Raw genomic sequence first — 15,875 nt, 5'->3', positions numbered from 1 at the left:
AAGCAGCTTAAAATAGATTCAGGTAAGATATGAAACTTATATATACCATATAAGTCCATTAAGTGAGAAGCTATGTAACATATATTTTTTTTAAAAGGACGTTTTTATATTTTGAAATTCAATGGACATAAAATTCCTTGTATTTGGACATACTGGATAATAATTGGAGTAATTTTGGATGTCCATTGAATAAACAGTGCTATCCTGGAAACATGTGCATTTTTAGGGGTCATTTAATTCTTTATGTTGCTATTATAGATTTTTTAGCAGGAGATGTATTTCACTTTATTTATGTTCTTTTTATGACAATTAAATTGGACAAACATATTAAAGATTAATTAATGGGATAAATAAATAAGGCCATACATGCACAATTTTTCAATATTTTATTAATCTAAATAAAATAAACAATGTAAAATTTAATCAAACGTATCTAGGTACCTGTTGAAAAGTTTATTATAAGACATCGAGTTCCTTAATACCTTATATAAGTAATTTACGAAATAATGTTTAAACGATTCCTGCCATACGAAAATGGTCAACTAACCATTTAACTAACATTTGACTGGCTCTTTCCTTATGCTGGAAACACTTAAAGATTTTTTTTTTTACATTGGTTGGTAGCTGTAAGATCTTTTTAAGTAAAATAATCTACTAAACCGGTCTACACTAATGCATTTCCTAAATGACGTAAGAATTAAATCGGCAGTGTTTAAGTACGATTCACTTAAAGTCCGCTTTAAGCGACAAAAAACCTTTTTTTTTTGGACAATTATTTTTTGAGCTTATACACAGGAGTGACCCAAACAACCTGATAAAATATTCAGCATTTTTATGTTCAAATTTTAATGGTTTTAATTAATTTAATACATAAGAGGAATCTTATTAGTATTTTTTTCAATGGCCCTCTGAAATGTTCTTGGAATATCTCTAGGGTCTAAAGAAATTAGAATTAGTAGAATGGACATTAGTGTATGTTTTTATATAATTGTAATAATTTTTTGTTTTGAACCTCCGATAACATGTTTTTATTGAAGTGATTATAGTTTTTCCATTTCTCTCATGGGAAATGGACACTCACTGTGGACATACACTGTGGACATAAATTTGTAATAAAAAGAATATTTTTAGAAGTCTCATCTGAAAATGTGACGAATTTAAAAAATATCAATAAATTCTGTCATATATATCTCTTTTTTTTAGGAGAAAATGTATAATTATACATTATCTCCTAAAAAACCACAAAATAACCACAAATTTGTGGTTTCTGGCTTATTTAAATATTCGAATAAGTAAATCAATTTTGATTTTTGGTGATTTTTTAAATATTTTCTCAGTATAGACCATAAAATTTCAAAAACCCTCGTCAACAATTGAATATTCCAAAAAATTTAAGAGTCAATTTTGTGGTGATTTATTATTTGAAAAATTACAGATTTAAACTTAAACTTTTCCATCTTTTTATCTAAAAGCAAAGGTAAATATTTATAATTTTAAACCTTATATTTTTCATTAAAAAATCCTATCCTTTATTTTTTAATATTTTAGACCTTCATAGAACATTCAAAAACCACTAAAATTTTAACAATTCAATAATATCTTAAGCCCCTAATCTGGGACCTTCCATTATAACTTTTCATATGTTTTAATCGTCACCTTTAGATGTTTTCTGGTACATTGTTGCAATAAACAATTTACAAATTTCCTTAAATCTACTGGGCATGTTTATTTTTAGTGAGAGAACAATGAAAACGACTTACATCTACTATGACTGATTCAGCTGCCTAAAATTAAAACCATATTTCTAAGAGATGTATATAAAATCACTTAACAATAACATTTTTATGTACAACAGTTACGGTTTTGCTGTTATATCAATAATTTTATATATTAACACACAATGAGATATTTTTTCACAACACTATTTTACTATAGGGGCTTCATATTTGAGAAAAAAAGCAACAAATAATAAACTCTAAAAAAAATATTAATAAATATTGGCTGAAGCCCATACAGCAGTTCTTATACAATTACTATGTAATATTCTTATATTTAATAGACTTGTAACAAAATAAAAAATTAATTTTTTGTTTTGTTTGTAAAATATTTCCACATTAAATGCTCTTTTAATTTGTTTAAGAATGATTCGTTGTGTAAATGTTTTAATTAAGAGAAAAATTACGGAAGAATTTCGAAAAGCATTTTATGTAGATTTATTTTAAATTGCTCTACGTGTAAAGGAAATATTTCAAATAAATTTAGTCTTGGGCGTGGTCCACAATAATTCACAATTAAATGGAAAAAACATTATTAAACTCGAGTTTATGAATGAATATTTACATAATATATATTTTTTCTTCTATCTAATGGTAAGGGATTACATTATGCGTTTGTATATATTTTTTTAATTAATATTTTATTTTGATTTAATATCCGAAAATTCTAATGGAGTATATTATTTACAAAGTTGTTTTATAAGACATAATGTCACATAACAACGTATAATATACTGGGAGGGCCATTTTGATGCATCTATTATGGCAGTTTTTTCAAAAACCAAAAGTGTCCAATTTTTAATCTAAAATGACCGACCCTTTATCCATAATGTTATATTGGCGTTTGCTTTGTTACATTTTATATATTTTTATAACATTTCTGTTAATGCACCTTCTATGAATAATTTCTTAGAAAAAATAATGAGATATGTATGTGTGTAGACGGGTGAATTCATATTTAAAACAACACGTTGATTATCCAGCGATACTTTTGTTGTGCAACAAATGTTGCGACTTTATTTAGCATCAGGTTGCTGATAAATCCTTTTGATATTAGCGCGTGTAGAACCATACAAACATGCGACCTCTAGAGAGACGTTTTTTGTTTCAAATTTTAAACTGACGTTTTCATTGTATATACGTCCTAAAGAGGGGTGAACTTGATAAATAAATAAATAATCTAAAGCTTGAAGAATTATTTGCAATTCAATATGTGTTGCGCAACAATAACACCACTTTTTTTAGCACCGCCTTGCGCTACAAAAGTATGCAAGGTATGTCAAAGTCAAAATATAATGCAATTCATAATGATTCTAAGTTAAGTAAAAAGTCATTACAGTGTACTCCGTCTATAACGTACTTCCGGTTATTAGGTACTTATAATTCGGAACCCGCCCAAATAGTCTTGTTATTTTCTGGATATAACGTGACATAAAATTTTAACTCCGGCTATAACGTTCAATATTTTTGCCCGATTGACAGTAATTTTCCGGTTGTAACGTACAAAGGTACGTTATAAGCAGAGTAATTTTCCACCTCTGTCGGAGATTCCCATTAATCGATACTGAGAAGTTTCTCTGTCGTCGCGCGTTGGCACCGAGGCCACCGGGGATTTCCAGTTCTCGAGTCTGAGAATTTTTATAGAATATGCAAAATGAGATGACCGACCGGTAGTTTTAGATTGGACATTGCGTGTTATTGTGCGAGTGCGAGTTTTAGTAGTTTTTTTGGTAAAATGACATATAAGCGCAGAGCTATAAATTTGAAAGAAAAAATAGACATCATTAAAAGTATTGAAAGTGGCATTAACAAATAGGAAATTGCGAGAAGGAAAAATATGGCAAAAACAACAGTTTCTACAATTTGGAGCAAGCAAGTGAAAATAAATCGCAAAGAATTAAGAAAATTAGGAATCCCGTACGCCCAGATGTGGATCAAGCTCTTATTGGATGGTTTGAGGTGAGAAGAACCGAAAATATTCCTATAAGTGGACCACTTTTAAAAGCAAAAGCGGAAGATTTATCTTAGGGATTACACGGTGGAGATTTTAAGTGCTCTACGGGTTGGCTCGAGCGTTTTAAAGTTCGTCACAACATCAATGTCGGCAAAGTGTCCGGTGAAGCAGGAGATGTTAGCAGGGAAGCTGTGGTGAACTGGTTAACCGAGAAATGGCCAGGTATTGCACAAAATTAAAGCTGTGAAGATATTTTTAATGGGGATGAGACCGGACTATTTTACAAGATGACTCCAGACCGTACAATGAAATTTAGAGGAGAAAAGTGTGTTGGAGCAAACAATCAAAGCTAAGATACACCGTTTGGGTTTGTGCAAATATGACAGGTAGTGAGAAATGTAAACTTCTTGTCATTGGTAAATACGAACGACCGAGGTGCATGAAAAATATGAAAAACCTGCCTGTTATTTATAAATCGAATAGACGCGCATGGATTACTTCAGATATTTTTATTAATTATTTGAAAGAGTGGGATGAAAAACTAAGACGTCAAAAAAGAAAAATATTGCTTCTAGTGGACAATTGTGCAGCTCATCCAAAGAATGTAGATCTGACAAATCAGATTAGAATTTTTGCCTCCCAATTGCACTTCTGTCATACAACCAATGGATCAAGGCATAATAAAATGCCTGAAAAACTATTACCGTAGATATTTTATGTATCGCCTAATTCAAGCATTGGATAGTGAGGAAACGTTCAATCTAACAATTCTAAACTCGATAAAAATAATTGCGAAATCTTGGAATGAGGTTTAAGAAAAAACTTGGATATTCCGCTATGTTATTGGTTGCAAAATCACTGCCAAGACGTAACTACTGTAGAAAAATATCTTCCTGAACTAGATAATTTTACGACCATCGACGATAATCTGGTAGCAACGGAGACCTTAACGGATTGCGACATTATTGCCGAAGTTATAGAATCAAACTGTTCAACGAATGATTTAAGTTCTGATCACGAAAGCGGCGATGATGATAGGACAGATTTATTTTAATTACATATGTATATGTATCCTATTTCAATGTTATATGTTACATATTAATATTATATCTTTTTTTGTATTTAATACTTAGAATGTATTTTTTGTTAATTTAGTCCTTTAATTAAAACAAATAAATCTTCACATATTTATTTTTATGGGTTTCTTTTATACCGTACCTCCGGTTATAAAGTACTAATTTTATTCACCCTAGAGGGTACGTTATAACCGGAGTTCACTGTATTTCAATTATATGTTTGTCAAAAATTCCATATTTTTAGTATTATTAAATGACTTTCTTTAATTTATTTGCTTGACCGAGACTTGAAAAAAAGGATCTTTAAAGGGTCTACTTTTGTTGCGCAACAGGCGTTGCGACTTCATTGAGCGTTAAGTTTTTAGAGACAAACTCGGCTTTTGTTTAAAATATAAAACGGATTTTTACATTGTATCTACGCCCTGAAGAAATCTTATTTTTAATAAATGATCTGAGAATTATTTAAAATGCAATATGTGTTGCGTAACAATAACACCACATTTTTCAGCACCGTGTTGCGCTATTAATTCATAACTTACATAATACAGGGTGTTTCAAAGGCAAGTTACAAAAACTGTATATTTCTATTATTGTTTGTGATTTTGTTTTTGTGATGATTTTTTTGTTTTTATTGTCAACCCTTTACAAAGCAATTTTGAAAAAAAAAAACAGTAAGCTTAGCACTAAACTACTGCTGCAAAATTGGACAAATTTCTAGAGCAATTTTAAAAATGTTTTTCCTTTATTTTGAACACCCTGTACATTTCCAAATCCTTATTAGAATGACTTATAGATTGCTAACTGAACATCCTTTTATAGGGTAACATTTTTGATAAGATCATATAAATAAATATTTTATTTACATTGGTATTATCCGGAAGACCCTTTCAGTTTTCTAAAGCTGTTTTGGTTTAATTGTGTGTTTTGGTGCACTGTGCACATACCCCTATGCGAATACTCTATATTTATTTACATATCCATGTAGATTTACAGGGCGTTCCAAGTACGCCTAAGTTTACACATTCTATACCATAGCAAAAACCCTGCTTTACTTTACCTTATAGTTATTTGGAACACCCTGTACATATAGTTTCCTTCATAAGTACACTAATTTTTAAAACTTCTTACAAGGAGGATATTTTTGATGACGTTATCGGCAATATTGCCAAGTCCTTACTTAACGTGCTAACGTGCCAACATTGTTCGTAATGTAAACTGAAACCAGTAAATTCTCTTCCAGGCACTTGAAAGGAATATCGAGAAAAAAATGGTTTTTGCTGGATTTTATGGAGAATTAATTTTTTTGTCCAAACAATTAAAAAGGAAATATATGAAGCTTTCCTAGATTATTTTTAGTTTAATCGTTAAGTGTTAACAGGCATTTTCTATTTGTCAGAACAAAAAAAACAGGAATTCTTATTCCAGGATCTTTATGTTTTCTGGACAATTTATTTCTTAATTAGCTTTCTAGTGTATCTATAAAAATGCAAATAAGTCAAGTGCCTAGAATAAAGTAAACTATTTCAGCTACATATTTGCTTTTCTTAAAAACTTATTTGCTTTTCTCTTGACTACCTAATTGTGAATTTCAAACACTCTTTCCAGGAAGTTAATAATGGGAGGATTTTTTTTTCTCTTAAAAAATATCCCGTTTTTCAACTATTACATATCTTCGAAACGGTTGAATAAAATATCCCTTGTCGCGTTTTCTGGAATTTTAATAAAAATCCTTATAATATTCAAACAAAGGTAAACGTGGGAACATGGTTACTCAAGTGAAGTTCTACTGTCTGGAGAAACCGAAATTAATTAACATTTGTTGCGGGAATTTTATAAAGTCCTTGATGAAAGGGCATTTTTTCTGGATTTTTCTTTAATTTATCCCAGGCTCTCTTAACATGTTTTCTCGAGACAAACGCAAATGTCTTTTTTAACTGCCTGGAAAAGGTGTGCAAAATCGACAGATTATTTTTCTTCTTCAATTTCCTGTGAGAGTAACACAGTTTGATCTGTTTCGGGAAATTGCAAGAAAAAAATTTTCTGGAATATTTTGCTGATTATGTCTTTTCTTCCTTCAGGCAGTTAAGCAGAAAACCCTGTTTCTATTCTCTAATTTTTTTCTCGATTTTCTTAGTTACATATTTCCTTCTTTAACTTCCTGTAAGGAATATTTTACATTTTTCTTTCAGGCACTTGAAAAGGTCTTTGGAAATCCCTTTTTTTAGATATTTTTGACATTGATATATTCTGAAAGCGTTTCTAGAATTAATGAAATTATTACATTTCTTCCAGATAGTTAACTACCAAATATGATTTGGATAATGATTTTCCTCAAAAAAGCTGCAAAAGATTCCTCCTCAAGTTGCTTTTTAAAATCGAAGAAAAAGGAGGATTTTACTTTCCGGACACTTAAGGCATTAATTAATAATCCAGAAAGTCATTCAGCTCATTGGAAAAGAATGAAAAATATGAAGTCTTTCGTTTCTTTTTATCTGGAAGAATTTTTTTCTTCCATGCAGCTCTAAAGAAAAAAATCCAGTTAGTGTGCTTTAGGTTGGTTTTTTGGATTTCGATAGATTAATAATTCCTTTATCAACGACCTATAAGAGATAATTAATATTTTGCTTCCAGGAACTTGAAAAGGTCTTTGGAAATCTAATTTTCTAGATTTACCTCTCAGAAAAGAAAATTCCGAAAACAATCTTTTATGCTTCTTGCTAAGTTAATTGGATTTGAGGTCAGAAAGAATAGTAAACTTCTTAATAAGTAAACTTCTATATCAGTAAGATTCTCCATTGAATTAATCAATAATCATATGACTTGAAGAAAACTGTGGCAATGTACGTTTTGCTCTTCTTACTTAGCTTTCGTATCTTGCATATTCCATGCAGAATCGCCACAGCTTTATAGAGACTGAAAAGTTTTATACCAGTGACATTTTTCATTGAATTAATCAATAATCGAATGACTTGAAGAAGACTGTAACAATACATTTTATAGTATCTTAATATAGATGAACAAGTGAATGGACATAGAGTAAATATGCAGATGATTTCCGTTGTAGGTGCCATATCAATGTACGTTTCGCTCTTCTTACTTGGCTTTCGTACCTCGTATTGCATATTACGTGAAATCACCAAAGCTTCAAAAAGACTGAAAAGGTCTATGCCAGTAACTGCCAGAGTTTTATTTGATCCTACATCCAATTAACTTAGCAAGAAGCATAATGATTTTTTGTGAAATATTAACGCTTTTTCCAGGCAGTTTAGGAAGTAATAATTTGTCCAGAATTCCGGAATAAAAGTCATTTAAAAGAAAGAGATATGTGCAGTATTTTGTATTTTTTTTCTTCCAGCTAGTTCTAAAGGACAAAGTCCTGTTTGTATGCTCTAGGTTGCAGAAAACCCCATTTTTTTTTAGCAATAATTCTTATTAGAATTCCCTGTAAGAGATGTATAATATATGTATTTAGGTCTTTGGCTATCTCTGGATTTAACGGAGAGTCTTCTTAAACTGTTTTTAGTTCAACCCTCGATATTTAAATTTCCATCATCTTAAACTGCCTGGAATAATTTTTCAATTTTTCTCCCAATCTCAATTTATTTGCTTATAGAAAACTCAATTGTACCACTTGCTCCTCACGATTGAGCAACTACATAGGCTTTTCAGTGATACTGCTTTATAAATCTGTTATTACGTTAAAAATTAATGAATAGCCATTTTTGCTCCTCTGTTTTATATGTGAAAAGGGGATGACTAGTGGGATCAGTCTTTTGTAGAACAGTATTCGAAAATATATTATTTGGTTTATAGTATACGGTAGAAATATGTAAATATAATTTCATGTAAGAGTTTACTAATTGTTCAATGCATTTCTGTTAATTTAGGGTTTAGTATAATAATGTTTCAGATAAAAATCCCCTATATTATTGAATCATCGCTAGCGGGCAACATCTTCAGTCAATTATTCGAAGATGTAGCAAGATGCTTCTATAGCGTATAGTAAAGGGGTTGGGTAATAGTCACATAAGCCGATAAAAGGTACCGTAAAACGGGGCTACTTTGGCACACGGGGTAACTTTGGCAGAGCGTGCGAGCCTTTGTTTATATTAGGCTCGTTTGTCTAGTTTTAATATTTAGTGTCCGAGAGTTGATCAGACAGGTCGGTATGTTCGGCGGCGCGAAATTATAGTAGGTTCCAGGGAACAAAATTTAGCGAATGCATTGCAAGCTGTTAGGGAAGGGAGGATGTCACAAGTACGAGCTTCCAAAACATGGAAAATACCTAGAGGCACTCTTCAGAATAAACTGTTTGCGAAACATGAGGGTCGTGTAGGTCACCCCACCATCCTTACCCAACAGGAGGAGAAGCTAATTTCAGAGACCATCAACCAGGTAGCAGATTGGGGTTTTCCCGTTACTGTTAGTGACGCCAGAGAAATCGTGCAAAATTATGTTACAAAATATTAAGCGTGCACGTGCTTCGGTTGGGCGCGCCGATATAATGGAGTTTTTCGATAACAATAAACCGGTTCTGGAGTCCATTTCTGCGAAACAAGTGTTTAACTATGATGACACTGATTTCACAGACGATCCCGGGGCCAAAAAATTTTAGTTCGTAGGGGTACTAAAAGGGTTGAAAGGGTTCAAGAACATTCGCGTTCAGCAATAAGTGTAATAGTCTGCGGAAGCGCAAGTGGAATCCTACCACCACCAATGGTAGCAACAATATTTACGAAAATTGGACTGTTGGTGGCCCTCTAGGGGCAGTTTAGGATAACAGCAGCAGTGGATGGTTCGACATGAATCTCTTTGAGGTATGGTTTTTTAAACTGTTGCTGCCCCACGTCAAAGAAAATTGTAATGGTGAATCAGTTGTTCTTTTAGGTGATAACCTAGCCTTATATTTTTCTCCAACCGTGGTAAAGGCTGCTAAAGAAAATAATATTTATATGGCTCCTTTACCCCCCAATTCAACTCACTTTATGCAGCCTTTGGACCTTCTTTGCTCCCATGAAAAAAGAAATGGAGGGCTATTTTAGACGATTGGAGAAAGACCAGTCGCGTAAAACGGACTCTGCCTAAAGAACACTTTCCGAATCTTCTAGATCGCTTGTGGAGATCTCTACAGGAAAGAGTAGAAGACAATTTAAAATCCGGATTTCGTGCCACCGGAATTTGTCCATATGATCCGCAGCAGCCTTTATCCAAATTGCCAAAGACTCCAATTGATGCATCTACGAGTGATATTTTGAATGATAGTTTATTAGAGTTTCTTCAGGAGACACGTGGACAATCAAGCACTAACCCTAAACGAAAGCGGGGACGAAAAATTATTCCCGGCAAAGAAGTCGATTGTGAAGAAACTAAAGAGGAGCAAGACAAGGAAAAATTAATTGAAAATGGAAATAATGACAAAAAGAAGATTGCGGGAAGAGGGAAAGGCAAAGGAAAAGCAAAAATTTTTTAAAAATCCACATTAAAAGATGTCAATCTACCATCATCCTCAAGTACCCACAATGAGGACGAATGCGGAATTTGTGCTGCTTATTGGTCTGGTTATACTGGACCAGATTGGATTCTATGCAATGCTTGTTTTAAATGGATCTGTGGTATTTGTAACGAGGGATCCAAAGAAAAATATTATACCTGTGAGGCATGTGAAGATGATTAGTATTTATGTTATTTTGATTTAGTTCCTTTCTTTTACTGTGCCAAATATTAGACAAATATTTGTTGTTAGTTTTTAAGTGTTTTGTTTATTTTGTTTACGAATATAGAAATTTCATTAAAAATATTGAATGTTTTATTTAAAAACTAAAAAAAAAGCCTAATTTGGTGCCAAGGTAACCCCAGGATGGGCCTACATTATGTTTATTCACATTTCCGTTTGGGTGCCAATGTAACCCCAAATACGGGGCTACTTTGGCACCCATCTTTTTAATTTTTTTTTCGAAAACGGTTTATTGTAAAAACCCTATTTTAAGGCAGATTATAAGATGACCTGTATTGTTACTCTTGATTTTTTTCAAGTTGATTCGATTATAAATGCAGCGCCTAGAATCAAAAATGCCTCAAAACCTGCACAAAGTAGCCCCGTTTTACGGTACTACTTTTACATAACAAACTTTAGTGCTTAAGAAGAGGAAACAATTTTCTTGCAGCTTTATATACAAAGGTGAGCAAAAATATCAGACTTGTCTTTACGTAACGAAATTTTGAAGCTTGTATAATCCAAACTCTACCATCGGGTAGCAAAATATATTTTCTAACATCAGTTGTAAACGTCGATCGAAAATGTTAAAAAGATTTGCAAATAACGAATGTTATATTAAAATATTCATCTTTTTCTAAATTTTAGAAAAACCGTGATAATCATAAATGAATGGAATATGTTCAATGAATCTTTTAAGTACCATCTGCAATTAAAACCACATCAACTCAACATTTGCAGCGTTGATTTATTCCAATCGGGCTTTGTAGCTGGTCTTCCATATTTCGGCGAGTGTAACGGCCGAATGGAATCGATGGAAGATGCATAACGGAAGAGTGACTCTCTGTACTATGGCCCATGTCAGAAAACCATAAAATCGTTTTTGTACCGGATTCGCCTCGACTTTTTGGGTCTCGAACGTGTAGATGATCCACATGGTGATGTTGCAAATCAGCAGGAACGTCACCACTTGACGGCCCGGTTTGGTGCGATCGTGTTCCGGAAGATGCACGCGGCGACGCGAAACGTCAGCGATGAAAAGAAGTTGAAGCACCACCTGAAAAGTATTCAATTTGTCAACTACTTAAATAATTTTATATCAAGGCAAATGAGTTTCTTCATAACAAATTTTTTTGAGAAAGTACAACCGTTTTGGATTTAGGGAGTTGTTCTAAATCTTAATACTGTCAAAAGCTTTAGAAACATCAAAATATTTTGAAAATGCAATCATTTTATTGTTTAACCAAATGATCATTAGAAATTTCCTGGTAAATACAACTGTTGTGGAGTTATTGAATAGTTTTTCAATTATGAAAAATTATTAATATTGTTAAAGGCTATACAATAATCAAAATATTTTGAAAACTCATATACCAATTTTATTGATTTTAGTTTATTATTATAATTTCATTATCAAAAAGGTTCCTACAAGTTTCCTTGTAGATATAACGGTTTCGGATTTATGAAGCAGTATTCATGCGTTTGAAAAAAATCTTGATCCTATCAAAGGCTTCACAAAAATCAGAATATTTTGAAAACTCATATACCGATTTTATTGATTTTTATTTTATATGGAAGCTGGTGAGTTTTTTGATCAATAAGGATCCTACAAGTTTCGTTGTAAGTACAACCGTTTTGGATTTATGGAGTAGTTTATCAATGCTTTCAAAAAATTGATTGATGCTGTCCAATGCTTTAAAAAATCAAAATATCTCGAAAACTCATGTAGCGATTTTAGTTTCCTGTTAAAGCTGATGAGTTTCTTTACCAAAAAGGTTATTAAAGTCCATTTGTAAATATAATCGTTTTGTAAACTTTAAGTTTCCTTGTAGATAAAACGGTTTTGGATTTATGAAGCAGTTTTTCATAGGTTTGAAAAAATCTTGATACTGTCAAAGGCTTTATAAAAATCTTTATTCAAGACAAGGTGACAGTTCTAATTGACCTACTTCTGTATTAAAACTGTAATTTTTATGTCAAATTAAGATGGGAAGAAATGGTTAGCATCTAAATTTGCCTACTTATTCCGACGTTGCCAGTTAGCAAACAACTAATCAATTTTCTAAACTTCAAAATTTGTTTCTTTTTTTTTTGGGAAACCATTGCAAACCCACCATTGCTTTTCTAAAATTCCTAAATGACATTTGACATACTTCATTGTCTGATCTGTCATTTCTATACCCCTATTGTAAAGAAATGGTTTGCATCTAAAATGGCACACCCATTTCGGCATTGCTAGCTCGTCTCTTATTAATCTCTCAGATTTCAACCAAGTTCTCTAACGCACTTAACAAATCATTAAAAAAAAATCTAAAGAGCTAGATCAGGTGACCTAGCCGGCCACTTAATGCATCTACGACCGATTCGCTTTTTATCAACCTTAAGGTCTTAAATCTTGGTGATCTTAACAGTCAGTAGGATCTTTTATTACTGCATATGAGATCGTTGAAATCAACATGAACTTACCTGCACAACTGATAAAATTCCAGTTACCATAACGAGCATGTTGGGTTCAACGGAAAATGCCTTAAAGTGGCCAGCGATGACGCTAAATACCGCATAAGTGAAGAGTCCAAACGCGGAAACTCTCAGCAGGATGTCGTTCAGGTCGCTCTGCTCCTCAGTCCTGAACTTCAGTCCTTGGACCCTGCAATTTACGTGGTTTGTTTTCACCGCGCGCATTCTGATGACGTTTCGCGAAAATAAGCATGTCGGGTAGCGTGGAGTGAAAGCGAAGCGATGAAAACATGTAACATGATAATGATATGCATGGCGAAAATTAAAACAACTTAAAAAGAACATGATGATATTGATACTTATAATGATGTTATGAGCACACTGCAAAAGACTCACCTAATAAATCCAATGATAATGGCAATTATACTAAGCACCATCAGCACACAATGTGACACATCAGCCAAATAAATAGCCAACAATCCAAGTTCTTTGTGGTGTATCAACACGAAGAACAAGATAAGGCAAATCAGTGAAGCGACAAGCATAAGCAGTCCGAAGAATAAACCTTTGGAAGCACCAACGCAATCGACTCGTCCCTGCTGAGCTTGAGCCATTGCTACAGCACGACGGCTCAGCATTATTTCTAAGCGATGTTCTAGATCTTCTTGAGTAACATATCTGCAAAAAATAAACATTGTATTAAATTATCCAGACATTGGGAACAATCTACTTCAACTAGAGCGACAATCTTTAGGAAATTATTAAAGATTTGGCTCACTAAGTAGTTCACCACTGGTCATCACGGTTCTGTGCCATCTCCTAAGTGATGACCATAGAGTGCCTGTGGTACCAGACTCTAGAACAGCTTCAGTATTGAGTAGCTAGGGTGGATGCTCCAGTGGAGACAAACTTTGCGAGGGTTAAGGGAACCATAAACTCATGTGGATCATATAGATCTCCAGAAGAACTTAAGGCTCTTCCAAACTATGAATCTCCCAGTTATGATTACTTTTGAAGAGAGCAATATTATTACAAGATCAAGAAAAAATTGGAAACCATGCTTGCCCAAAGGAAGTGGCACCTTACAGATGAAAGGGTCCATGCTTGGATCGAGTTTTGGAAGTAAATCCTCTTAAGACTCTTGCACCAATGTGCATAGAGGTTAACAAATTGGGAACAATAGCTTGCTGGACGCCTTTCTTCATAGATAATCAAATGTTGTCAAAGTAAACCAACCGAAGATAACCAAAGTGAAATGGATGGAAGCTGGTAAAAGGACAGAGCGTTAATCACTCCTTCGAGATCAAAATCAGATACAGATCGTCATCGTTAGTAAAACATATAATAAGATATCAATTTTCTTCCTGAAAGAGTGAATCAAGAATTTAAGGCGTCTTCTAGCTAGTATTTTATTGGGTTAACTTAGCATGGAAAAACAAGAAGTCTGACCATGGAGGAACCAAGGCTGATCATGGGGTTTTGGAAATAAGTCCTCTACTTAATCACCAAATGCATAAAAGGCTGTAAAGTGATAAAGAACACTTGATGAAACAGAAGAGTTGCAAGTCGCCATCCTTGTGATAGTAGGTCCTTTTGATAAAACGTTTTTTGCATCGATTGCAAGACCCATAAAGCAAATTGAAAATAGTGAATGCTGAATTACAGGGATCTAACCAATTGAAGAATCTCATAGTGAAAGTGATGGAAACTGGTGGATGATCAGACCATTAGCGAATCAAGTAAAATAGTTCAATTTCCACATTTCATCATTTAAATTTGAGGCTTCACAAATGATGGTTTTTGTATATAATCATAATTTCTAATGTACTGAATCTCTAATACTGCAGGGTAAAGGAGTTCAGTTTTCACATGAATTAAAAATTTGATGAGGGTTCATTTGCTCTCTATTAACATCAATGGCCATACGACTTAACAGAACTAATACATAACTGTTGTGACAAGAAGAGTTTTTTTGGTAGATACACAAGGTGAGGTTGTAATGAGAATTTCCTTCCTAATATAAAAAAAACCCAGTGAGAAGTGGTTTCAGTTGAATATTGCCAGTATCTCAAAGTTAGAGTATTGGTGCAATCATTTCCAAGTCCAGTGACAAAGCAGATCACATTCTAGACATCCAGAGAATCAGAAACGACCTTGTATTTTAAATAATAACAACGATATCATGACGTGTTTTTGTTCTCAAAATATTCTTCTTCCTGACTTCTTCTACTTCTTTTTGCATCTAAAAAAAATCTTTTTCCTGAGAAACCAAACGGAAACTGTCTCTCAGCCAGCAGAAGAAAAGCTAATAGTTCGCTGATGATGATACAAGGAATGCTGAAACCTGTCATCGACTCCTAAATATGAAAAATCATTCCGAGTTAGTGCTGGTAATGAAGGAGTCGCTTCGTTGGAAAACTTGGCTCAGCCATGGACTGTTTAGTAATGATAAATTCAGTAGAGTGTCAGTATGATCAAAAGAATTGATGGAAACCGGCAAATGCGGATGGTCTTCAAAAGAACCAAGTTTAGAAGCCAATCAATGTGCGGCAATCTTTTTAAAAAATCTTACCTTGGGTTTCTGCCAATATGCTTCCACATGCAATAAATCACGGCAGCTCCAATCAACGAATATTCAATAATAAACGGAAACAGGTAAGGAGCAGAATCCTGCACTATGGTGCCCATAATATTAATTCTGCCGCAGCTGTCGTTCTCATAGCTAATATTCCTCATGAAGTAGTTGTAGTTGATTAGTGCTTCCGGCTGAATATCTTCGAGCATTTCTGAACTATTGGCAGCCAAGTTATCGATAGCTTCTGGTTCATCCACAACTGAAAATCGCATTTTATATTAGAGCTGACTTAGATCTATCAATATATGGCAACAGAGTCGCACGG

General features: G+C 33.3%; 1 protein-coding gene across 15 annotated transcripts in view; it reads right to left on the bottom strand.

The window, feature by feature from the left end:
• Positions 1-369: 369 nt before the first annotated feature.
• LOC126744747 (proton channel OtopLc-like) overlaps positions 370-15,875 on the bottom strand; it is a 105,454-nt gene continuing 89,948 nt past the window's right edge. For all 15 annotated transcript variants that reach the window (XM_050452279.1, XM_050452291.1, XM_050452294.1 and 12 more), the window contains 4 exons: positions 15,548-15,809; positions 13,372-13,653; positions 12,985-13,165; positions 370-11,575 (listed from right to left, as the gene is read on the bottom strand). In XM_050452279.1, coding sequence (XP_050308236.1) covers positions 11,267-11,575; positions 12,985-13,165; positions 13,372-13,653; positions 15,548-15,809 — 1,034 coding nt within the window. In that variant the 3' untranslated portion in view covers positions 370-11,266. The remainder of the gene's footprint in view (positions 11,576-12,984; positions 13,166-13,371; positions 13,654-15,547; positions 15,810-15,875) is intronic.

Source organism: Anthonomus grandis, chromosome 14, assembly GCF_022605725.1.
Source record: "Anthonomus grandis grandis chromosome 14, icAntGran1.3, whole genome shotgun sequence".
Taxonomy (NCBI): domain Eukaryota; kingdom Metazoa; phylum Arthropoda; class Insecta; order Coleoptera; family Curculionidae; genus Anthonomus; species Anthonomus grandis.
Note: the sequence above shows the minus strand (reverse complement) of the source record. Positions and strands in the feature narration are given on the sequence as shown.